The sequence below is a fragment of the Athalia rosae genome, chromosome 8 (genome assembly GCF_917208135.1).
Source record: "Athalia rosae chromosome 8, iyAthRosa1.1, whole genome shotgun sequence".
NCBI classification, from domain to species: Eukaryota; Metazoa; Arthropoda; class Insecta; order Hymenoptera; family Athaliidae; genus Athalia; species Athalia rosae.
The window spans coordinates 5618085-5645328 of record NC_064033.1 but is presented as its reverse complement, the minus strand read 5'-3'; the positions used below and the strand labels follow the sequence as shown (position 1 = coordinate 5645328).

General features: G+C 38.3%; 1 protein-coding gene across 9 annotated transcripts in view; it reads left to right on the top strand.

The window, feature by feature from the left end:
• Window positions 1-39: 39 nt before the first annotated feature.
• The window catches only part of LOC105686509, a 30870-nt gene continuing 3665 nt past the window's right edge, over window positions 40-27244 (top strand). Inside the window, exons 1-14 of one of the 9 annotated variants that reach the window (XM_048659278.1) lie at window positions 40-2790; window positions 3554-3623; window positions 3706-3818; window positions 3925-4198; window positions 4269-4438; window positions 5312-5661; window positions 9595-9742; window positions 10103-10478; window positions 10557-11465; window positions 17244-17501; window positions 23737-23949; window positions 26407-26639; window positions 26719-26930; window positions 27013-27227. In XM_048659278.1, the coding sequence (XP_048515235.1) occupies window positions 11315-11465; window positions 17244-17501; window positions 23737-23949; window positions 26407-26639; window positions 26719-26930; window positions 27013-27227 (1282 nt within the window). In that variant the 5' untranslated portion in view covers window positions 40-2790; window positions 3554-3623; window positions 3706-3818; ... (4 more) ...; window positions 10103-10478; window positions 10557-11314. Of the gene's footprint in view, window positions 3819-3924; window positions 4199-4268; window positions 4439-5311; window positions 5662-9594; window positions 9743-10092; window positions 10479-10556; window positions 12058-17243; window positions 17502-23736; window positions 23950-26406; window positions 26640-26718; window positions 26931-27012; window positions 27228-27244 lie in introns of those variants that run through there. The other 8 variants (XM_048659280.1, XM_048659279.1, XM_048659275.1 and 5 more) reach the window with 8 other exon arrangements.

Genomic DNA, 27244 nt, shown 5'->3' with positions numbered 1-27244 from the left:
ACAAACAAAAAAAAAACATTTAAATCAATGAAATTAATTAATTGTAAATTAATAATATTAATGATATGAAAATTTAAAAATATTAAAATAAATAAAACTAAAATGAATTAATAAATTTAGGAGAAACAACATCAACAACAACCACAACAATAATAATAATCGAGCGATGTGTATGAGCACGTGTCCTCTTTTTCGCTAGAGGGATTTGAAAGAAAGAATGAAGAAGAAAAAAACAAAAAAACAAAAAAAAACCACTTTAATAGTCTTGATAGCGATTAGCAATGGCGAGAATGCATGCTGCCATATAGGGTTATATATGGCGTGTGAATGTGGAATGAACGTATAACGTGGTATTGTATATTTTACGTATACATACATGGGATGATGATGCCTGCCGCATTGTAATTCTTGACCTATACTTTTGGACAGTGTTGCATTTATAGCGTGAAAGAGAGAGAGAGAGAGTGAAATTAACGATGAATGAATTTAAAAAACGGAGGTAAGAAAACGCGTATTGAAACGTAGAGCGCTACAGGTTTTGTTGAAATAGTTACAATAACGAAAGGAGAAAAAATGAATTAATGAATTAATAAAGAATGTAAAAAAAAAAAAATGATCATATTTTTGCAAATAACAATTAATTACGTCGCATGTGAATAAATTAACGACGATTAGCGATAACGAAAATAAATGAATTTAAATTATGTAAAATTATGAATTTGCGTGAGAAAGCACGTTGTCCAAAATGTATGGAATAATAATTTGTACAATATAAATTACACATAAAATACTAAATAGTGATAATTTCAATGTTGGTACAACAGAATATAGCCACTCGACTATTCTCCACCATATGATGGAATTGTTAACAGTATATTATGTTGTAATCTACATTTTCAGTGTTTATAAAATTTAGCTGTTACGTTTTTTATTAAAGAAATATTTACAAAAGTAAGAATTACGAATATTTTTTCGATCGATATTATTGATATCATTATTATTATCATTATTATTATTATTAATTTATTATTCGTAAATAATTCATCGTCAGGGATTGCGAACGAAATTAATTAGGTAATCCAGAGGTTGAAAAGAAAAGTGAAACAAAAAAAAACATATATACAATAATAATATAATTAATTAAAACATTTAATATGCTTCGAATAGTAATGGATTGAAAAGTTTTCAAAGCGTGTACCTGATTTCTATGTAATATGTGCTGCAGCTATAACACGTGGGGATGTAATGCCTGTTGGGGTGGCACAAAAAAACAATATTTTTTTCATTTGTTTTCATATATTTTCTTCCATTTCCTCTGAAAGTATATCAGTTAAACATTCTTCAAAAGCCCCCTCCGAAGATCGGCTCGAGGAAAAAAAAATTTCTAGGGATCGTTCAAGAGTTTTATCACCTTTGACCAAGAGTATAATAGAATAACGAGGAAGAAATTGAATTTGTATAGAATTTGTATAGAATTTGAAAAATCTTGAACAACCCCGTAGAACATTTCTATTTTTTCGAGCTTCGAAAAGGGCTCTTGAAACATGTCAAACTGATATACTTTCATAGAAGACGACAAAAAAAAATGTCTTTTTTTGCGCTACCTCAATATCTATACATATATTAATGTCATGCAGATTATACGCCAAAATCGTCATAATTTTTTTTGAACGGTTTACCTTATCGTTACTTTATTTTCTTTTAATTTTTTCATTCTCCTTCAATGATTTATGTATCGATAAAATAGTTTCGTCGTTAGTACGGCTTGGATGATTATCTCAGGTTTTCAAAACTCTGGCAATTTATTCGAAATAAGAGAATTCTCGAGAAAGAAATTTATTATTACGGACAAAAAAAAAATTAGTGTTTTCAAGACGATCGTTGCAGATCCGCTGCCACAGTTTTGTCCCGTTTTTTGATGAAATTTTTTCACCAAATTTTCATCGTGGCTCCGATCAGGCGATAAAAATATATTTCTAAAAACGATGATCAAGTTAAATTTATCGAATAAAAATCAGCAAAAATTCAATTCTCTCTAACTAAAAGTACAGAAAAATCACGAACCGATAATTATTTAATCGGCCGACGTCGCAGTTTTCCGTTTACTTTGCGATTCTGTGAAAAAAAAAAAAATGATATATCGTTATAATTAACGCGACAACAACCGAAAAAAAAATCCAAAAAACCAAAGAGATGAACGTATTCTTCCGTTGAATATTCCATATACGTTACATTATATCCTGATGTGAGCTTGAACGACGTATAATAGCGTGAGATTATTTTGTCGCACTGCCAATTAAAGATCATTGTCATTTTTTCCTAACTTTACTACGCAAATCTATGCATAGATATTTTAAGTGTCGCAAAAACCTGAAAGAAAAATCATTGTATCGTTACATTCGATCACGCCTGATCGTCAACTCAAATATCATTGATTCATGTACCAATAATTGTTACCAGTAGACCGAGATTTACCCGTAAGGCGATCGGAATGAGCGAGAGAAAGAAAAAGAAAAAAGAAAATATTTCAAATTAAAACGATCACTGCCATTTAAATTTAAATATCTTCGAGCGGTCGAGCGAAGAAAGATTAATCGATCGTTCGTATCGATACTTTTCATATCGATGCTAAAGTAACGTTGCAAAAACAAATAAAAAATTGTTTTCTCAAGTTTCGTTTTACGCGACGCTTTCTTCGTGGTTAGTGTAGAATAAAAATTAATTACAATAGATAAATTATTGATAGGCGAGAGAAGATCGAGAGAGAAAAGAAAGAAACAAAACTAGAAAGTAATATCTGTCCAATATTATTTATATTTCATAACTAGATTACGCGTAATCATGATTTTGCATCCGCTCCAGAACGTTCTCTTGCTAAACAAATAAAAGAAAAGAAATTTCATCTTTCTTTCTTTTAATCAAATATAATAACGCAGGTTGTTTCGAAGTGCCGGTATGATTAGTTTATTTATCTTCATTTATTTATTTTTACTTTATATTTTTTATTCTATTTATTTTCATTATTTCCTTCCGTAATCTATAAATAGAATTTGGTAAAGAGTGGCTTTTTTTCTACGCTGCTTCGTTGTTGATATGTAAATAATTAGAGGGGGGGGAAATAAAAGAGAAAAATAATCCAAGTAATGAATAAATGAATTAGTTATAAATATTTAGCATTAAGTATTCGTAACTTCGAGTTGAGGGGAGAAAAGAAAAAAAAAAAACATCAAAGAGGTAGTTCTGCAACTGATCTGACCTCAGAATATACCTGGTTTATTTTTTTGATTAATTTTTTCTTTCTTTTTGTTTTTTTTTCTTGTAAAAAGTATAAAATTTACTATTATAACGTTTAAACAATACACATTATTCGCTATATCCTATATATATATGAATATATATTATATAAATTCCTATGAATTATGTATGCAGATATGTTATAGACATAAGTCTTAGATTTTTCATCATTATTTCAAACAAAGATAGTTTTCTACTCTAGGCTTAGGTCACTCTCAAGCTGTTGTCAATAAAATAACACTTTTTAATGCTGTTTTAGGGGATATTTTCTTCCATAAATATTCTATCGGTATTGGAATCGTGACGACCTATGCTTTGGACAAGTGCAAGTAATTTTGCTGCAATTTGAATCGTTCTCTGCAAAATCGTGACACTTTTGACCGCCCAATTTATTCTTCTGACTTCTTACAGCTGCATCCCTCTCCGCATCGAGGCTGTAAATACTCTCTCACCTTCCCTGGAGCTTTCCCCGCTCACTATGACAGAATTCTTTCCTCACCCTCGACAGGTACACCGAGATTCAGGTATTACTAAAACTGTAATTTCATTCTTTAACGCACACTAAACTATCCCATAAAACTCTACCCGTACCTCACCGATGTTATCCTCATCCGCTATCATTCTTTACAGATCATATCTCTGGTCGTCATTCCGGTTGAATAGTAACAAGTGAAACAGGGAACACACCTCCTCGCCATATTTCTTTGTCAGATGTAAAATTACCTGTCTACGGGCGAGATATCCCCATTATATCCACCTAGGTACGTCTATCTCCCTAATAATTTCCTCATTTTCTAAACATTCTTTCTTTTTTCTCAATTACTGATACTCTACCACCCATTTAACCGAACGGTGGACTCTCACGATTGTCTTTCGATGCTGCAGTAGGACGTTGTTATTCTAGGTAATTTATTATTTATAACCTATTCGCTTTCTCCCGGTTATAAACTTTTATTCCAATATCATCGTTGCAGGGGTACCTGTTGGACGAACATCGTCAAAGTTGTCAGATTCGATTGCGATAAATCGCGACGAAAATTGGGCTGATCTAATTCGATGTTATCGGACGTAATAGGTTAGCCGCAGCCGTGTACCGTAACGGAGGAACGAGGAGACCCGTTTTTCGTGCGGAGTTTCAGGTATCGTAAGTAAAGCAGGCCTCGGGGCTGAGTTATCTTATCTCATCTCCGCCTTCGACGAGTATTTAGAAAATGTTTCGTGCCCCTTGTCGCAATATTGACCGCGGCGTAGGTTAACGGCCGGGGCTCAGCGCGTTGGAGAGAAAAACGAAAATCGGCGATCGACTTTCGAGGGGTCGCCCGGGCCCCCCGTAACCCTTTTAGAGAACGCCGGTAGTAAAGAGGCCAGAGGCGTCTCCTCCGCAAAGAGGGCGCAAGGAGAAAGAAAGGCGCGCATCCACGACGATCGATATTCGCGCCGGTTGTTGACCGGAGAAAGCTGTCCCCCGGTGGTCGCCGGCGTCACAGGAGATAACCGCCAGCGAATTTTCAGATTTCGGATGACTCAACCGTCGCACGTTCCGAAAACAAGCGGACCCGTCTGCGGAGAACTCGCCGCGGAATTCCGCTCGCCGTTTCCGGATCCGGGATCCCTGAACGGGGTTTTGCGCTGGGCGGCAGAAACTTTTACCGGTACCCGGAATTCGTAGCGAACTTTTTCTTACCCGCGTCCCGGGAAACGCACTTTTCGGATCGTATCTTCGGTAAAACTCGTCCGCGGAATTCTACGGCCCGCTGCTTCAAACCCTCAATTATCCGCATTCGTACTAACATGTGAAATCGTGGGAATCGACGGAGTTTCCTGCGGCCGCGGCTACGAGATTCTCTCGCTTCCTTCTCGCCTCCTATTCTCCTTCCGGCTCCCCCCGACGTTTCTCGATTTCGGTACGTTTCCTACACGGTGAGAATTCCGATCGGATTTACGATCCGTCGATCGTTTTTGCGCCCAAAGATTCGTCGACGGAACACGCGAATGACTTTTTTTTTCCTATTTTCAGGTTCCCAAGGAACAATCTTGGGTCAAAGAGCCCGCGGCTGGAATTCGGGGGATTCCGGGGAGAGGCAAGCTCTTCCGGTCTCGAATCTGGAAAGGAAAATGAATCGGGAAGGCGAAGACGTCGAAGAATTTCTCGGCGAAGATCCGTTCCGAAAAAAAGGGACCGTCGTTTGTTACGCGCGCCGCTGACGAGCGTTTGGCAAACAAGATGGCCGCCACCTTCTATGGGGTTCCTTCGGCCCGTTTACATTTTTCGCGGGGCGTCGAGGAGGGCGTCGAAACGATCGACGGAACGCGAATCGCGAATAGTTCTACTACCGATTCGGAACTCGATGACGGTCGCACGTACCCGTAAGTATTATACGATTTACCGTTAAACTCGCGCAACTTTATTTATAGTCCGCGTTGTACACATGTGCACGCCGGGTATCTACGGACGCTATACGGCGTACACATATTTTACACGCGAAGAAATCTGCCGCTGCCGTTTTCCGCTGCAACGCTTATAAGGATCGAAATATTTTTTTCGGCTGTACCGTTAGAAATTTATTTCGTTTATTTTGTACGTTCGAAGGCCGATTCATTTTCGCGAAGAGACCTCTTAGCCTCGATCGTTCGACGAATCGCTCCAGAGGCGGCGTCGAGCGTTTTCAGTTTTTCGTTTTTAGCTTTTCAGGCTCCCGAAATGTCCGTTTCTTCTCCCGGCTCTTCGGCCGGAGTTCGTGGAAGCCGGAGAAAAGGCCGGAAAGTTTAGGATCGACGGTTAGCGCTGACTAACGTAAGAGAAAGCTCGAACGTGTCGTCGGATTCTCATAGCCCCATGGGAAATCCAGGAACTTGTTTCGAGTCAACGACTGCTAAAGCCGCCGTGACGCAATTATTCAAAGAGCGTTATCGAATCGAAAAAGCGGCCGTTTTTCTATGGCCGTTCTCTGCGCCCGCGAGTCACTGGGATCCTGTTCTAAAAAGTTCACGATTCATCGAGACTCGAAATGGGACGCGAAACCAGACGAGCCTTGACAATTTTATCCAGTTATCGCCAATTTTTCGCTTTTCGGTGCAGAAAAATGGGGATATCTCAATGGAAGAAATTCGTAGCTCAATTTGACCAACGATTTCGTGCTCCTGAGGTCAAAATACATTAGATAAGCGTCGTACAAACTCCATTTTTGGCCCAAAAGTCGAAGAAATCTGAAGGGGAAAATTTTCAAATTTTGGGCAAAATTTATTATGTTTCAAAATTGATTAAATGACACTTTTCTTATGTACTTTGATCTCAGGAATCCGAATCTGAAAGAAAAATTGATCTATCTCTAAAATTGACCGAGTTATCGCCAATTTTCAGCTTTTTGGGGTCAAAAATAAAAAATTGATTTTTTAGTCTATCTTATTGTAATCTGGGCTCAGGAATCCGAATCCGGAAGAAAAATTGATCTATTTACAAAAATAGTCGAGTTATCGCCATTTTTTCTCATTTTTCAGCATAAATTTGAGGATATCTCGAAGGGAAAAAATCGTAGCTCAATTTGGACAACGGATTCGTGTTCCTGAGGTCAAAATACATAAGGAAAGTGCCATACGATCAATTTTTAAAAATAAAAATTTTTGGCCAAAATTTGAGATTTTTCCAAGAGGTACCCCTTACGATTTTTTCAAATTTTGGCAAAATTTTTTTATTTTTTAAAATTGATCGTATGGCACTTTTCTTATGTATTTCGACCTCAGGAACACGAATTCGTCGGCCAAAATGAGCTACGATTTTTTCCCTTCGAAATATCTCAATTTTCATGCTCGAAAAAGCGAAAAATTGGCGATAACTCGGTCATTTATAGAGATAGACTAATTTTACTCGTGATTTCGGATTCCTGAAAGCAAAAAACATAAGGATAGCGTATAAAATAGATTTTGTTTTTTCTGACCCAAAATCGACAAAAATCCAAGGGGTACCCCTTGGCGTTTTTTCGACTTTTGGGTCCAAAATCTTTTTTTTTTTGGTTTTCCTATGCTATTCTTGTGTATTTTGATTTCAGGAACCCAAATTCACAAGTTAAATTATAGTCCATCGGTGAAATTGATCGAGTTATCGCCAATTCTTCGGTTTAAAAAAGTGAATAATCTGTAACCTTTTTATTATCGAAGGAACTCTCCGTTACGCGCATAGATGTTTCATTATTAATAATGTAAAAAAGAGAAACTCATACGAGCGCGTGATGATCATTATTTCTCTCAGTTTTGAGTCATTTCAATTTTACCCAACGAACGTTCGTCACGTATATCATGATGTATCTACTTTGTACAATTATTAACTTAAGTATTTGCGTTTTACGTAAAGTTTTTTCTTTTTTTTTCTCTCTTTTCACCAAGAAACAGTCGTTAGTTTTCCGTGTTTATGATATTGCGTTAGTCACAATAATACGAGCTATCGAAATAAAAAAAATAAAAAATAAACAACAATAAGAAGAAAAGTAATCTTAAGCATCAGTGAAAGGCAGGATTAATTAATAACCCGTAAAGTACGTAAGTCGAATCCATAGAACGTCGAAGGTTGATAGCCAATTAGAATCAAGAATCGATGAGAATCGATGCAAAGAAAAAAAAACATTTCGCGATCCGCTGTAATCATCGTCACGTTATACCTGCACACATATTTCCGGTATAAATTTTTCAACTTCCTCCTTTCGCGCGTGAGGTCAGAAACGTTTCCTGCGAAATAGAAATAATAACAATAATTACTAAAAAAAAGGGGAAAAAATCAATCCGAACGTCTCGATTCGTACGTATCGTACGTCCGCCAAAATAATAGCGAACCCTAATAATTCTCCAAATTCTCAAATAATGTAGATGTACGAGAGAGATAAGAGGAAAAAAAACTAACACGTAACGCGAGAATTTTCGACGATTCTCGTAGCCTACATTAGAACGTCCTGCACCCGAGCAGCACGCGACGTCGCAGCGAAAGTTTAAAGCAAAGTAAGCGCAAGATCGGGTTATTCGTAGTAAAATTAGTGCAGGTGCGAAATGCGAGACAATTTTTTTTAAACGTTTCTTTTTGTTTTTTTCAACGTCGCGAACGCCTTCGGTGCCCAAAATCGGCGTAACGTGGCCTCGGGGGTCAACGGAGATTTACATTTTTTACTACTTAACGTCGGAAGGATAATTTGTCTACCAATTTCCTTTTTTTTTATTCTCTAATTTAGACGAATTCTTGGCTGAACCCACGACCTCGGAACGCGACGTATACTATACTGTATGTATGTCTGTTACGTATAATGCGGTGTACGTTATTCGAATAGTTGCGTAGAAAGTGCAGTCGAAATTTAGTTGAATTCTTGTTATCGTGTAAAGTGACCGTTCGACAACGGTTAATCAACGGCTTAGCGCATTGCTTTTCTTTTTTCTTTATTTTCTCCTTTTTCTCTTTACTGTTCGTCGTCCATCGCACGCCATACCGGGCAGTTTGTACGCGTTTGAATGATAGTTTTTCTTTTTTTTTCTACCTTATTTTCTATCCACCTAGTCGGGGAGAAAAGTAAAAGAATTATTATATTTCCGAAAGTTTTAAAAAAAGTAATTGCGCCGGTATATCGTAAATAAGTAGGTGTGTTAGTAATGGTACGCGGAGAATGGTGATTTTAGTTTTTCTTTATAAACGAGCGTAAACGGTCATAAAAATTGTCCAAAGGCCAGAGGAAAACTATTAAAAATTCTAAACACGCGCGGTACTCGCCGTGTTGGCCGCGCTCTCCGGCAATAAATGATCTTTATTTACCTCGAAAACGCGTCGAAAAAATTCGTCCGCGAAAGGGAGATCGCCCATTAACGCTTTTAATTATTATCATTACCGTCGTATCTTTTCAACGGTAGAAACGTCGGAAAGATTATTTCAAAAGATAGTCGGCGGACGGGTCTTTGCGTACGCGAAAAATGGCTGGCGGTACTTTTCGAATCTTTTCAAAAAAAAAAAAAAAAATATAAAAATAAATAATGAATCGATAATCGGCGCCATGTTTTATTATCGCAAAGTCGATTGGCGATAAATATTTCGAATTCTGAAATGAGTCGAACGTCCGCGCGGCATTTGTTTGTTTGTTCTCTCCGTTGACTTCACGTAACTGAAAAACAATAGACGGCGAACTCTCCCGGTGGCTGGCGTGATTTTTAACGACGTCGTTACTTCGAGGCCCATAAAATTTCGAAATAAATAGCGGAAGTTAAGAGGTGTAAATAGATAGGCCTAATCGGCGGCACGAGTTGTCTTTCATTTTTATTCTTCGCCTTTTCTAGTCGCTGAAACGAGGCGCGAGTCGGTCCTTTTTCCCTGCTATGCAATCGTTACGCATGGTATCGCTGAAAAAAATCGCGGCCAAACGACGATCGTGTTCGTCCTCAACGAACCGTGGTTAACTTCAGGCATCGCGGGACAGCTGAAAAGGTTAGTTGAAAAATTTCTGCATGAAACTTGTGCCCGAGTTGTGCCCAGTTTATATCGGGTCACCGGTTACGTAAACGCAGCCCCATTCATGAGTTTTGTTCGAATTCTCAACGATATCGTAATGCGGAATCTGTTAGTTGACCCCGACTACGGCTGACGGTGTGCGGAAATCGTATCTGTACCTGTAATTTGATACGTCAGTTGCATCGCAAACTTGTCCACGAGCAATTTATATTCACGGTCGTGCACGACACGGGTATAAGTGTAACAAACGTTGATCCCCCCTCCCCCTGAAAAAGGAAGGAGACGATTCGTTTGTTGTGCTTCGTGTCGCCTCATTTTATTGTCTGTTCGACGCAGCTGCATCGTACGATGAAAGTTGCTCCCTGGAGACCGGACGATTATTCGAAGAGGAGGAGCAGAGGGAGGCAGCCCGTCCAAGTGGTTGGGCAACGTAGGTCGTTTGATGATCTTCGAAGCGAGTTCGTTGGGCTGGTTGGCAGCAGTGGCTTCCTGACCCACATACCTACCTACCTACCTACCTACCTACCTACCTCTTTGGGTACGTACACCTCACGAGTGTTAAAATCCAACGTCCATCCGCCCGGCACGAAGTTACCTGGACACTCCACATGCTACGAAGTCACCTGCTGTGATAGAATACCACCACACTCACGCCCTGGCCAGGCGCCTGTGCTTCTTCTCCCTCCAAGTTCCTCCGCTCCATCGACTCCAGGTGCGTTTCGACGTTGTCAAAATTCAACGAGTCACCCCTGCGGTTGTCCCTCTGTTTTATTCTTCCTTTCTTCTTCAGGACTTGCATCGCTGCCCAAGGAACCCGGAGAGGGACAATTCCCATTTTTGGATCCTCCCTTTCTTTGACCAACGGAAGTGGGCATGACATTCCATCCCTCAGGATGGCGAAGGGTATCGTAAGTTTTTGAGAACATTTCAAATATTCTTCTCACTCTTATCCGACGAGTCGAATGAAAGGGGAGAAAAAGGGACGGAAACGGACGACGGAGAGAGGAGGAGGAGGAGGAGGAGGAGGAAGAAATGAGTAAAAAAAGAATCGCCGTGAAACCGTGTGGGAAAAAAAGCAGAAGCTCGCGACGCCTGCGCGCGAGGCAACAGGTCGCAGTGGCCTGAATTCCGCAGCTGAGAAGTCGGTGCAGGCGGCTTCGTAAGTGAGGTGAGTTTCGTGTGAGAGGTGTGTAGGTATATCGGTTACGCAGGTGTGGAGTAAGGCGGGTGTAACGCACTCGGGATGAGCGAAGAAAAAGAAGTTGGAGAAAGAGAGAAAAAAGGAAAAGGTAATGGGAGGATAGCCGGAGTGGTAGTTTCGTTCGGATTCGTAGACCGAGTTTATCGAGGCATTCAGGTATGCGTTTTACGTTTTGAACTGTATATGAAACTATAATTCGTTGAAAAATATGCGTTTCTCAAGGTGTAAGTGCAAGTTTTTCTGGCCATCTAATAGAAAGAAGAAGAAGAAGAAAATAAGGAGGAGGAAGTAGAGAGCGCAGGGAGTAGGAGCAGGAGCGAGAGGGACGGTAGAAGGGTTCTTAGAAAATGGTGGGAGAGAAAAAAGGTGGGGAAAATCGAGCTCGCGAGCAACACCTGGATGACTTCCTGCCGTCGCTTATATTTCAGTCTCGAAGAAGTGAGATTCTCGATCGGTCGTCGACGCGTCTCAACGAGAATATACCTTCGAACGATAACGGTGAGAATAAAAATTTTCGCCGACACACTCGAAACGTGCCACACATAAAAATAAACACCGGCGAAAGTTTGACGAACGGTTTTCGAAGTGAAGAAAAAATAAAATTGACAGAAAATTAACTGAGAACTGAGAAAATTTTCGAAAAATACAAACGCTTCCACAACACGATGTTGCGCGATTCAAATTTGTGCGACGCGCGAATCGATCGGTAGTAAAATAAATTCGGGGACAAAAAAAAATCAAACGACAATCGACGAGTAAATAAATTGTAGGTTTTTTTTTTCATTTTTTTTCACTTTTATTTCCTACCTTGTAAAATACGAGGGGATACTCTTTACCAAGTGTTCGTAATTTCGTCAGGTTGCAAAAAGTATAAACAAAGTTTTGTAAAAGACTTATCTTCTTTTTTTTTTTTCGTTTGTAAATCAATTCCTTCGATCGATTCAATTTTGTCTCGGTTGAAAAAAAGTTGATGAAAGAAATAAGAAAAACTTTCCATATAAAACTGTAATTCGATTATAAGAATCATCGATGGAGTTCTCAGCAGTGTTTTCCTTCGTGTTACTTCTCAGCGTGGCAAGTTCAGTGCGAAGTAAGTAGAACGATACAAAGAAATGAATAAATATAGAAAGAAGGGATTAGGTTGATGGATAAATAAATAATGGAACAAGAATCGAATTCGGAACGCTCTTTTCCGCCGCTGTGTGTATGTTTTCATCGACGTGCCCGTTACGCGGTACGCGGCGCGAACGAACGGTCTAAAAAAATAAAATCGACCTTGATCCGTCCGCAGAGCGTGTCCCGCGAAACAGGTGACCCAAAAATGGCTTAATTCCATCGTTTCTTTCGTTCGTTTGCCGATTAGATTTGTCGCACGCGCTACCGATTCGCTGTGTTCAGAATTCAGTTTTTTAGCGCCTGGAAACGGAAGGAAATGAGGTAACGTTTGACGAACGACGAGGTGAAAGAAAAAAAAAAACAAAAAGGCAAACGATTATCCACCAGATTTCGAGCAGCGGTAGTTCGCGTTATAACAGCATCGAAAGTTCGTAATTCCGGGACACGCGGGGCCCCTCGTTGCATCGCGATTGTACCAGGGATTGACGAAGAATGGGGGTGGGAATCGGTGGTTCGTCGTAATTACGGGATGATAATTAAATTGCGTTTCGAGATGTTAACGCGGCATCGGGAACGCGTACAGTATAGTTAGTTTACATACGTACAGTGTACACGCTCGCCGTACGTAGATTCTAATATAATCCTACTTTGCAACGTCGAGAATATATTTTTTTTTTTTTTCTTTTTTTACAAACAATAGATAGCGTGGCGTTTAATTAGCCTGAGTCGCCGTTGAATTTCCCACGCTAATATACGTGTGTACCTATGTATACATCGCTACCTTCCCCAACTATAAAAAACTATACTATAAAATATTATGCGACGTCCTGCACCACACGCTGCACCTGTATATTATCTATATACCTACCTATATTCATACATATGTACGATGAAACTAACGGGAAGAAAAAAAAAACTAATATTATCCCTCGCAATAATTATTTTTCTAAAAAACGCTCGTTAGGTAGTACGGAAAACCTTAAAAAAATCTAATCAACAATAATAATAATAATACTAATAATGATGACGACTAAATATTCTAATCGAATAATATCTTCTAACCTTTGAGTATTAGGCAAAAATAATTTTTGATCTTGTGAAAAATTGTGATTTTGAATTTGTGAAAAGAGTGAAAATAATTAGACGACGTTTCTGTATAGATGTATATTATAGTATCACGGGTGTTAATTTTCGAAAATGTTTAGTTCACGATTATATTTTTTTTCTATCGATACATATGATATTTGCATCGGGCGAAATTGTCACTATTTGCAATAGTTTTAATTTTTTTTCTCTTTTTTTGGTTTCGTTTGAAATTATGTCACGTCGATTTTTATACATAAATATAAGGTGTATGTATGTACATGTGTATTGTATTTGTATAGCAAGGTGCAAATGTGAAACAAATATGTTAATTTAATAACACGGACCGTTAACTACTCAATCCCAAGTTATCTATGCAATAATGTATTATAACCGTATGTACACATAGGCGGTATATACCGATATTCAGAGTTCAGCGGGATGTCCGATTATAGAATTTATATATACATATATATATACACATACACGTACATACCTACTTATATTAATATTAATATTATGTACGCCCGTAGAATTCCGCAACATAGGTATGCATGTACATAGGTATTTATATACGTACACACATATGTATATAAATTAGAGAACGTATTCTCACAGTGTGAATTTATTATACATATGTATACGTACGTGCAGCGCGCGCGTAGGTTTTGCACATTTTAATGAACATTGTGAATCATTTATTTATTATATATTTATACAAACGGTACATATCTATATGTATGTATATGCGTGAATATATCTTTGCTATTTTATTACAAGATTAACACACGAGAGAAAACGTATATCGCGATGATTCACTGCACCCTGATTCGTTGACCTCAGGGCAAAATAGAAAATGAATGAAACGAAACGAAACGAAACCATTTTTTTTTTTTAACTTTACTTCACACTTTGAGATTTCAATTCTTTCAAATTTTATACGATCTTTTTTCACCTTCGATTATCCGGAGATAAATTGCCAACGAATCCTTTTTTTTCCTTTCATTTTTTTTTTTTTTTTTTTTCAAATTTCATACCGCGGTAAATAGCACGCCTTATCTCTTTCGGACATGTATGTATGGGACATTCCACGCCAAATCTAACTCATTCCTCTCTCTCGAATCTTCGGTTTTCCATCTGCTTTACAAAAAAAAAAAAAAATCATATAAAAATTTTTGAGTTTTAAACTTTGAGTCAATTTTCCTTTTTTTTTTTCTTTTCTCCTCAAGTGAGTGCACGTTCTGTTTTTTTTTTTTTTTTTTTCCCAAAAACTCGACATATTTGAAACCTGCGGCACGGTGATTAAAACAAAATCTAAATTATCTAAAAATTGGCAAAAAAAAAATCCAAATTATCTAAAAATCGTAGAAAAAAATGTCAATTATTTAAAAATTGACAAAAACAAATCTAAATTATCGAAAAATTGGCAAAAAAAAAATCCAAATTATCTAAAAATCGTAGAAAAAAATGTCAATTATTTAAAAATTGACAAAAACAAATCTAAATTATCGAAAAATTGACAAAAAAATTTGTTCCATTTGGCGCGGAATGCCCCGTGTATAATAATTCGTCGGACGATAACTAGTTTCTTCCTCTATTTTTTCCCTAGTTTTTTTTTTTTTTTTCTCTTTCTTTCTTTCCGATGATCAGAAAGAGTCGGTAGCTGTTCAGGCCTCACGTATGTAACATCAGGTCTTTGCACCGTGCGGAGCTTACAGATGAATAATTGCGGATGTTAAGAAGCAGGTGCGTGACGTGCGAGCAAAGTAATGAAGAGAAGCTCTATACACCTGAACTAGCCGAGGGTCTACGCCTTTCTTGTATCTCTGCGGATATAATAGCCAGCGATCATAGATAATAACTCATTGTGCACGCGTTATATGTTCACGTTGTACGCAGCTATACGATTTCATTGAAATCGTCGCAATTTTCTTTTTTATTCTTTCTATTTTTTCATTCTCCGTTTTCTTTCATACTTTGTCCACTGATATCGCGACGATCGAACATCGGTTGAGGGCAATCGATTGAAATTTAAAATTGGAAATTTGAAAAGAAAAAATAGATAATTCGAAAAAAAAAAAAAACGAAAACTTTCCCTCGATACATGTAACGTAGCGTATACATATGTATAATTTTTGTATATAATTTTATATGCAACGTCACGATCCGATTGATTGCGCCAATATTTGTGTACGTAGGTATGTATGTGTGTAGGTATTGTATTGTAATATCAGGAAGTTGAGGAAATTAGAAAAAGGAAATAGAAAAAGAAAAGGAATTCTGAGGTTTAATTGATTGTCGCAATATAAAAAGTTAATCAACGATAGCTGGCTGTCTATATCGTATACATAATTGCGAAACTTTCTTTTACAGTTGGCATAATTGCAGGCTAGGTATATATACATGTATATGTATATATATATATATATATATATATATATTTCTGTATAATAGTTTTACGAGAATCGTGCCCCCTATACTGTCACATCATCCGGAACTTTTGAAAAGAAAAACCAATGAAAACATGAAATTCAAAAAAGTAGATAGGTATATACATATGTACACATATGTATATCTATTGTATACAGCAGACGATGACACGATTTATTTATATACATATGAGAATCAGAAACCGATTGTAGCAATTAATTATTTAGTTTCAATGAGCGCAATTATTGCGATATATACACTATGAGCGTGCGTAATATAATCTTATTTTTTAATCGCATCAAAAATATATACCTAATTATTACGGCATATATTTCACAGCGTCGTTGCACGAATTATTAAGGATATATATATATATATATATATATATATGTATATATGTATGTATATGTATATATATGTACAAGCGATGTACGCAACATGTATGTATAGGATAGGTGTTTCCGTGTACGTTTTATAGCACAAGCGTCTAATTCACTTCCGCTAATTTTCGTTTCGTTTCGTTTCTCTATCTCCCTCTTATCTACTATTTTCTCCCCCTTTTTTTTTTTTTTTTTTTTTTCTTTATTCCACATGTTGCCCAATATTCTCTCGCGACAAGCCGTATGGCTATGTAGATCGCCGGTTACGTTTCGACGGTCCCACATTACGTACATTAAACATCGTACATACCGTGTATGTATATTCTTTACATACGTAAGATACATGCACTTATATTTATATGTATACAGAGCGGACAACGTGAAATTGCGCACCCAGATTTTGTGCGCAAGCGTGAATCAAAACGGCAGTCGAATTTATCATCTGCTAGCGTGTTGTACCAACAGCCTCAGATTTCAGCTGTAGCTGTCAAATTGTCGATCACCAATACAGCTGAGATCGCCGTATTTAAATATGACTGAGGTATGTTGTGTCAGGTGAATAATGCGACACAAAACCAGACACAGATAAGTAGGGTGGCATAGCATCAAATAAAATTGATCAATTGAATGAGAGATTAATTGAATGTCGACAGAAATACACTCATCGAAAAGTTCAGGTTAGGTCCTTGTATTTGACAGCTAAATCTGAAAGCGGAGTGTTGTTGGACATTCTGCGAAACAAATGCCGACGATCGCGCATGTGCAAATGGGGTGCGCAATTTCACGTTGTCCGCTCTGTATATCAATTTTCTCTATTTTTTTTATTTTCGAATATTTTTTTCATCCAATATCAACGACTATACGCAATACACCGTGAATTAATTAATCCTCGATTCGATCGTATGAAAATGAAAATAATCTCGGGAATACCTTCCTGTGCGCGCGTTGAAATCACCGCCCATACTCGGGAGACTTTAACGCCCGGTCGGAGAACGTAACGCGGAGTGCGACGAAAATCGTTCAACTTAATTGCGGGCTTTCCTCGTTATTGTTTTCGTTATTATTATTATTATTATTAATAATTTGATAAAAGGGAAAGACAGAGAAACACACGATTATAGAAATAGAATTTCCTCGTTATTATTGTCGTTATTGATATTATTATTATTTTGATAAAAAAAAAAAAAGAAAGAACTAGAAATAGAAAATGATATCAACCGTTTCATATATTTGTGTTTTATGTATAATTGTATATTTTTTTTTCAAGTAAATGGAGTGTCAGCCGCAGCTGTTTCCGCCGCGGGATGCGGATATCCAGGTGCGCCGGCTCACAGTTTCGTACGATTCGAATTGCCGGGCGAAGATGCGGTCGTCGACGAGGTCGAGTCTCCGCTGAACGTGGCTTTCCATGAACACGGTACCGTCGCCATATATTCATGCGAACGTGGATTCGAATTACTCGGACCCGCAAGGAGACAGTGCAGAGACAATGGGACCTGGGTGCCGGACGGAGTGCCTTTTTGTGGTCAGTTGAAAGAAAAAAAATCACCCCCTCTACAATTTTCTAACAGTTCGTTGGCTTATTTTTCCCCCCCCACAGCTTTTGGTTCGCAGCGCTGATGTGATTTTTTTTCGACATTTTTTCGTCCAGCCATTTCTCAGTTTTGAATTCTTGAAGACTGAAATACTCGAAACAGCCCCATGATTTTATTTATTTTCTATGCTTTGAAAAAATTACCAAAAATGCTATAGCCACTGGCAAACATTTTTTACCAACCTATTATGGAGAAAAAGTGGTGAGATTTTTTTCTTCTATATTTTCCCCATTTTTTAAATACATTTTTTTTTTTCTCTTCTTGATATCACAAACGAATATCACTTCTATAATACGTCAATTGGTGTGACTCAGTTTGGAAAGGAAATGGGACAGAAAAATGAAAGAGAAAAATTCTTAGAAAATAGGAATTTATTTATCTTTTTTAAATAGAAAAAAATAATCTTTACACTTATTTTTCACAAGCAAAAATTGATCACGGTGCCGTCACAGAGTTTTCTCAGTTTTTGGAAATTCTTAACTCAAAAAACGATTGGTTTTGAAACGAAATTCTGAATGAAAAAAAGAAACGAATCACTGACATGTTTCGAAGGAGGCTAATTGTAAGACGAAAAAAAAACAAAAAAAAAAAACAAATCGTCGCCCCCGAAATTAATTTCGTGAAATTCTAACGTCGTACAGTATAATCGAAACTTTTGGCCGTCGGTGTATATCTACCTGCCGCGAACAAGGTATACGACATAAGGTATAATAAATTATCCGTAAAACGAAACTACGAGGATGGGAGAGGGGGCGGGGGGGCGGGGGGGCGGGGGGGGGGAGGGGGCGAAAAGGGGGAAATCTTGAGGAGCCAGTAACAGGTTCCAAGTTAACGGACGTGTCCCCTTCTCCCGAAACTATTTACCACAGTATAAGTACACTCGACTGTATACGTATACGGATACCGATATGTATATATATGTATGTATATATCTATATGTATATAGTACGCGGTTTTATACCTCCTGCATTTCTAACTACCCACGGCATCCTCGGTCAAGGACACGAGGAACGGAGAAACTGGGTCAGCGGGGTTCTCCTTAAATTCTTTTATCCACATCGCGCTCAGCACGTATACCATAGGCGACCTACAGGTCTTTTACACATGCAATGTATATGTATACGTGTACACACATACCTGTACACAGATTCGTATGTAGGTACATACCCTGTCCGCGTGTACATAGAAAAACGTTATATAATATCATGTACATTTAGAAGGGCGTGTCCATTGAATTACAGTATATCGAGATAGAACCTGATAATCTAAATTTTCTCAACTCTGACAATGAGATTGAGAAGAAGGAAAAAAATTGAGCAAAAACGAGAACGAGATAAACGAAGGAGAAAAAAAACCAATAGCAAAATATGTAGTTGCAGCGATACCACAACAATGATAACAACGACAACGATAATGATAACAATAATTATAATGATAATTATACCGTGACGTCACACCCGCGTAGATAACGTCTCGCTCTATTTAATCGATCGTTCGAATATCGAACTACGAGACGTGTCTCGCCCGGTCGATCAATTGTTCGTAACCGTGACTCTTATTAATTATTATTAATTTTCAATTTTAGTTTTAATTTTGAAATTTTAGCGTTCAAAATTTCGGAATACACGAGATATACAGTGCACTGTTATGTCTATAGATAGTGTGCATCCTTTTCGTGCAGAGGAAGTAAGTTTCTTTTTTCCTTTTGTTTTTTTTTTTTTTTTTTTTTTTTATTTTTAGTTTTTGGATTTTGGATTTTATTATTCATCGATTGATTTGTTTTTACTCGCTCGTAGTACGACCTAACTTGACCTTTTTCACTCGATTCACGGAGGAGAACAGACGACCAATCGCGATTCCCAAAAAACTTGTAAAAAGAAAAAAATGAACAGAAAAATACGTGAGAAAATTGAGAAGAGAAAAGGAAAAAGAGAAAAAAAAAACGGAAATTGAAAAAAAAAAAAGAGGAATAATGAGGAACGTGTCGCGAAACGAATTGCAGTTTTTCGACAGTCATCCATCAGAGTTTATAGTTTTACTCACTAGCTAACGTGAGTTACTTACTTACTAACTTACTTACTTACTTACTTACTCATTTATTATTTGTAGTCCAGCTGACGCTGAATCTGGACGTGTCAACTTGGCAAATTTCACCGACATTTGTACGCGGAGCTCGTTTCTCTATTTCGCTCTGTTTCACCTTTACTATACGTATGTACGCACACACCACACGTCACGTACGTCGGATTCGTCGTACGTATCGCAATTTTATTCACGAAAAACCGAGAAGATTATTACAAAATTACGAAAATTGGCTAAATTTCAATTCGCGCAACTCGTTCGTTTCGACGTGTTATGTACATACATTGATACATATATGTATACGTATGTATATATGTACATAAAAATGGATCCACATGAAAATTAGGTGTCCTGTACTCGAGCTTGTAGATTTTTAAATCTTTGTAACATTAGGTAGGGTCAGTTTTTCGTCATAGTTTATACGTGTACGACGTATGTGTACGCTGTAGTACGCAACAATACGGTTAAATATTTATCAATATTTACGAATCTCTAGAGATATGCGTGTACGTACGTATTTACGAGTATAGCGGTACGGCAATGACAACGATATTGTTATAATCCCACCTATTCTATTTGCTTATTATTTCTTTATCTTATGTCGCCACAGAGTGATATTGAATATGGCTGATTGCGGCAGGATGTTTAGTCTTCAGGTTTGATTCGCCGAAGTATTTACCGGCTAAAATTCACAGTAAATTCAGTTGCCATATTGGTTTGATCACCTCGGAACAGCCACTTTCAACTCACTCTCAATTCACTCTTCGAACCAGCAACTTCACTTTAATTTCATCGGTTCACAAATAAAGAATAACCATTCTTAGATCTTGAATTTAAATCCTTTACCAGTCAACGGATCCCAATCCAACGGAAGGTAGTGCTCCCTCAAAAGAGGATCACAACAATATACATATAACAGCGGTTCGATAGACAGAAAGTGGATCAAAATTTTTATTAGTTTCTTTTTTATTTTTCTTTCTTTTCTTTTCTTTACCTTTTTTTTCTTTTCACACAAGTATAGCTATGTGGAAAAAGTCGTGCAGATACAACCGTACAAGAGCTGCGTTGCATCGCAGAAATTCCGGTATTCGAATCTAGTTCAACTTTATGTTATTATATTGTAACTGATGCGGTGCATAACGAACAATAACGTCCATTATTTTTTGGGCCATTCGTCGTCCACTTTTTTTTTTTTTTTTTCTCTCGGTTCATTTCTCGGTTTATTTTCTCCGTTAAAATACGCTCGTCGCCGCACACTGTACGAACCGCGCGTCTACGAGGTTCACACATTTATCGCATTCGCACGTGTGCGTGTGTGTGTGTGTGTGTGGCGTATTAACGGTCGATCAACCGGGACCCTTAATAGGCCGGTTCCGTTAATTGAAAACGGCCTTTACGCAATTCTATATACATACGTGTGTGTGCGTGTGCGTGTGGCGTATGAACGCGTCGGTGAGCACCTTCTAAAAATAGATTAAAACGAAAATTTTTCTATATTTCTTTCTCATTTTCTTTCATCCGTGTAACCCAACAAATGCAAAAAAAAGTATATATCGGTACAAAGAAATGAAAATTAAAAGAAACGAAACAAATCGAATCGAAGATCAAAAATCCAATTTCAGATCGTATGCTCCGACGCATTTTTTCATACACCGTACACACTTGTACATATGTACAGTTTATGTACATACCGTTTGCATATGATAGAATAAAAAGCGAGACGGAGTCTAGATGATATATATATATATATATATATATATAATTATAGCAAGGTAGAGATGGACGTTAGTTGCCCGTACTGGCTAACCAAACTACCTGTCGTTATTCTCTTGTACATATATACTTTTACGCGAGTGTAGTAAATAGCCTCCCGTAGATATATACATATATATATACATATACACTTGTATACATACCTGTCCCAACGCGAATGCTTTTGCTATACATGAATGTCAGGGTCGTTTGGTGTCGTTGATCTTTAAACTAATAAATGTTCCTGCATATATCCTTACGCACAGGGCATATAAATGTATGTATCTATCGGGTATGTGCAGTATTATAATAATGATGATAATAATACTAACAACGATAATAATTCGGTATGCAAGTACGTTTATGTATGTACATATGTGTGTATAAATATGTAGAATAATGACGGTGACGATGATCGAATATATTGTATATATTGTATATATATATATATAGGTATACGTATATAGGCATGTATATGCCCACTTATACGTACCTATACATACATATGATTATAATGAAGCAGTAAATACGCTTTTGTTCGAAATAGGTCGAGCATTGATGTCACTGACTCAAACGAATATGGCGCCCACACGTTTGTTGTTATTATTATTGTTATTATCGTTATTATATATATTCTACTTACTCATCGTATACACCATACACATATACCGCACCGTGTCTGTCGTTGACCCAACCTCTGTGTGTATAATAATTTATGTCCTAGATTGTTTTTCCATAACAATTATTTAAAGAGTACGAAATATCAATGATTCGATGACGCGTCAGCTGTCATACTATACGCTGATCAAACCTTCGGAGTTTTGGAAAAAAGATTCGGACGAATAATTAATTAAATCAATTTGTCGATCGAACGTTCGATCGATTAATCATCGAAACGCTTCGTACAGCTTTTGTTTTCAGTGCGTAAACATATGCGTTATACATAAATAAATAAATAAATAAATATACGTACACGAAGTGTGCGGTAAAAGTGAGACGTGCATTTATAATGGGTAGAAAAAAAAGAAAAAAAAAAAAAATGTTCGTATATCGACTTTAACGGTAATTAATTTCTCACACGTATATTATACGTCTTCAAATAGTATGTGCAATTATGATCTCGTGCATCTGTGCAGCTCCAGAAAGGTTTTCTCCGGCGTTTTGTAATGTGGAGTATACATACTTATAACATATAGAAGAGAGTGCGTGAAATAGAGAGGAAAAAAAAAAACAAAATGGAAAAAAAAAGATCAAAAACATTCTCGCTGAATATTTATGAGTAACGTAATTGATAGCTTCGATTATCGTTGTTGTTATTATCGTTATGATTATTATTATCGTTGTGATATTTGCGATGATCGACCCGCTGATATATTATCATAATGGTATACAGATACGTACGCGGACGTTGATGAAAAGAAATTTATTCTATAAATAAAAAAATGAAGAATTTTTGGGGTTTTTTTTTTTTTTTGGACCGTTAGAAATGTTTTTTTTTTTTTTTTCTTTTTCTTTTCGTTTTTTGAGGCTATATGTAGAAACGAAGATTATTACATAGGTGCGCGCCCGTGCGGTCACAATTGGTTAAATAAAATTAACGAACTGAGTTTGAATTTTTAATGAAATTATAATGTATTTGTACAACGAAATGTACAGTATGTGTATATACCGCGCGTATATACTTATATGTATATAGATACCAATATTATACGTGGGTAGATATATTTATATGAATGTAATTTTTACTCGCGGAGCGTAAACCGGCGTAATAATTCAAATGGGAGAATTTCAATACCGTTATAATTTAACCCAGATATTATAATTTGAATGTATTTATTTATTTATGTTTTTATTTGTATCTCGTTTTATTTACGCTAAATTCTTACAAATTACATACACGCGGCGGATATACATGTATATATGTATATGTATAAAGAGGTATGCACGTGCGGAGTCCACGAGCTTTGCAGATGATCAAAGTATATAAAAGAAAGAAGAAGAAAAAAAAGAAAGGAAAAATTGAACAAATAAAATAAATAAAACTAATGCGATATAAACTGGCGCAAATAAGAATTCCCACGTTACGGTACCGTGAAATACCGCAATGCCGACTAATACCCATCGCCGGTAGGTAGTTCTTCTCGAAAGTGCAGGACTGTAGCGTATACATACATATACATAACATATACATATACATATAAACCTACGGCGTAGCGAAACATGGAGCCGCGCATCTTTTGCATATTTTCTCGATTCAGATGAAAATTGTGAAATCCATAATTCGTCGACGATTTTAGTTTCATGCGATTTTCAAATCCGTTTTACTTTCAGTGCTGAACGTGGCCGGGGGCAAGGCTCCGATGCAGTCGAGTACCGCGGACGGCGGAATACCTCAGAGAGCCGTGGACGGAAGTAGCGGACAGATTTACACACCTCAAACATGCACCCTGACCAGACCGGAGACGTCCCCCTGGTGGTACGTGAACCTGCTGGAACCGTACATGGTGCAGCTGGTGAGATTGGATTTCGGGAAGCCGTGCTGCGGTAATTGAATATTCAGATCTTTTTCGGATACAGAGAAAATGGCGGACATTTTTCCGCGCGCACGAGACGCTCGACTTTTTCCGCGACCGGAAACCGCGCGAGACGAGGGGAGAAAAATGGAAAGAGTGTAGGAAAACTCGCGACTTCTTCGACCCTTTTTTGCGATAGAGCATCCGAAAACTACAAGATCGACTGAAATTGAAAGTGTGAGGTTAGGTACAGCGCGCAAAATCGGCTCGCCGTCCTCCGTTTGGGTGTCAATTTTTCGCCCCCGAATCTGACTAAAAATGATATTCTAACTTTCCGTTTTTTAGGGTCAAAAACGGCGATAACTCGATCGTTCCCACTTAGGTGTGTACGTCCATTCGGCGAGCAGATTAGGATCCCCGAGCGAAATAAGTAGACAGGCGGTTCGAATTGTCGATCGGGAAATCTTGAGGAAATCGATGAGATTCGTTTTTCTCACAAACCGATCGAAGTTCTCGAGGAGAGCGACGCTCCGATGAACAGGGTAAGACGGCCGTAGCCGCGCGGTTGGCCTGAATAAATTCGCCGAAGGCTTTCCATAGTTAAACGAAATCGGTCGTAAACGTAAACGGCTAATAGGGTGTAACGACTGGACATCGAATCGTTAAATGAATCGTGCGTTAAGCCGCGATTAATCGCTTGAAAAGAAGCATTAAAAAAAAAAGAAAAAGAAAAAGAAAAATCGAAGAAAGAAAGAAAGTCCACGTCCTAACCGCCGGTTGCATTCCGTCCGCGAGCTATTTGCATGCGGCTATATTTATTTAATCGGAAACTCTCTTTCTACGAACATACACAACGTCTACGTATAGAGCGGACAAAAGCGAAAGCTTTTATTCTCATCGCGGCTATTCGTTTACCCGGAGTTAGAAAATTATACCCAATTTTTCAACTCCGATTCGTTACACCCTGCAGCTCGGGAATCTATGAGCTTTTCTTTTCTTTTCTTTTTTTTTTATTTTCAAGTTCTTCGAACAAAAATCTTTCGATAAAACGTTTCGATTTTACGATAAACTGCGAATTTGAATTCCCGAAGGACACGTGTGTGGTTCGTGAACTATAAACGAGATAATTTCGCGTTAGGAATTCCTTATAAGCGAGTACGGTTATACTATAGGGAAGTGTGTATAGGTGTAGCGGGACTGGATTACGAGGGAAAAATTTCTAGCCGATTTGCACCGTTGCTGATGGATGTGTTCTGCAATTCCATTCCACCGTAGGTAACGTAGCTATACCTCGCCGAGTTATACGTTACGTGCCCGTAGGCGTATACTTAAGAACATGGGAGATTCGATTCCCCGGCGTTAAAAAATGTTGGAAAAAGCTTGAAAAGAAGCATTCCTCGATCCTCCGGAATTCGAATTACGGAAGCGATTCGAAGCCGGCTTTATTTCGCCGGATAAAACGAGGCGGCGCGGGTCGTTGATCTGGATAACAGTTAAAGGGGACAGCGGATGAAAGTCAAGGGCACGCGGTGCCGACGCCTCGGAGAACGATAATTTGCAAATCCGGGACTACGAATTAGTTGAAATTACAGAAACAAACCGGAGAGGCGTGGAATAATCCTGGAGTCACGGTCGAGCCGGTTACTGGGTCATACAGAAGACTCCGGTTGTTCTAGACGACGATATTATCTGCCCACAGAGTCTAACCTGCCCGCATAATCATTAACAAACTCGCAAGTGAAAGCCGGCACCACGAAACGCCTCGCTCTCGGGTTATCGCCGTTTCATTTTCTTTTCTGTTTTTTTTTTTTTCAAAAATCGTCGCCCGGAAAATTTCACCCCAAATCCGCGGCGATTCGCGAATGAAAATGGCCCCCGTTTTCATTCCTTCGCTTTTCTTAATGGGGGTAACGAGCGACAAGTAGTTCGAGGTTAATGACGTTTACATATATTAGCCCATTATCGCGACCATTACATTTGTTGGCCTATTAATTAAGGTGTTCAACGACCAACTAGATCCCGAGCCGTTGCAAAAGTTTGTTTTTAAAAGTAGACGCGTTTAGAATAATGGCCGGTGATCTCAATCTCGGGAACGTGCCTCGTATTTAATCATGATACTTACTCGGGACTTTTTGACCGAGAGGAGACTGTTGTTTTCGTTTATCGGTAAATTCATATTCTGTTTTCACTGACGGTAAGCCAGGGAATACATTACGTCTTTTGTTCACGGTTCTTCGTAACTTTATTTATCACCGATCTTTTACTTTTGCCGCGACAAACGATTATTTTGAATAACAATAGAAGCGGAATTCACATAGAAAGAAAATACCAACAAGTCTAGTGAGAAAGGAGAATATTTACCGGTGTTTTTATTCTTTCATCGCATTCAAGAATTGCATAAAACATGAGTCCTGGATTTCCGCGTTTTAATTTTTAACCCTTTTATTTTAAAAGATTGCGAGTAATTGACGCCATTTTGTTTTTCTAGGCGAAGGATTACCGGGCACCATCGTCGTTCGTGTGGGTAATAACAGACCCGACTTGGGAACGAATCCTATTTGCAATCGGTTTACTGGACCGTTGGAAGAAGGCCAGCCTCTTTTTCTCCCCTGCAATCCTCCGATGCCAGGAGCCTTCGTATCCGTCCACTTGGAAGCGGCCACTACCAGTCCTGTACCTGTTCAATTGTCCCTCTGCGAAGCTTTCGTCTACACAGATCAGGTGAATAAGGATCTCCGAAGCCCCTCGATGCTCCTGTCTCAAAAGTACAGTTTCGATTAAAATTGTTCCCTCGCTCCAGGCACTGCCCATCGAAAGGTGTCCGCAATTCAGAGACCAACCGCCCGGTTCTACAGCCACTTACAATGGCAAGTGCTACATATTCTACAACAGGCAACCGATCTCCTTCAGAGATGCTCTAGGCTTTTGTCGTGCTCGAGGAGGAACTCTAGTCGACGAAAGTAATCCGGCACTACAAGGTTTCATCTCATGGGAGCTGTGGAGGAGACATAGGTGCGTTGTTTGTGGGCATGAATACTCTCCACTCCGCTGGACCAAAGATCTTGGGCGTGTTTATTAACCTATCGAATTGCAGGAGCGACACGTCGAGCCAGTACTGGATGGGAGCGGTACGAGACCCTAAGAACAGGACTACTTGGCGATGGACCGGAAGTGGAGACGAGGTGTCAGTCTCCTTCTGGAGCCTGCCTCAAGGCACGAACGAAGATTGCGCGCGCTACGACGGCAGCAGAGGATGGCTCTGGTCTGACACCCCGTGCACCGCCAGGCTGAACTATATCTGCCAACACCGTGAGTGTTTCTAGATT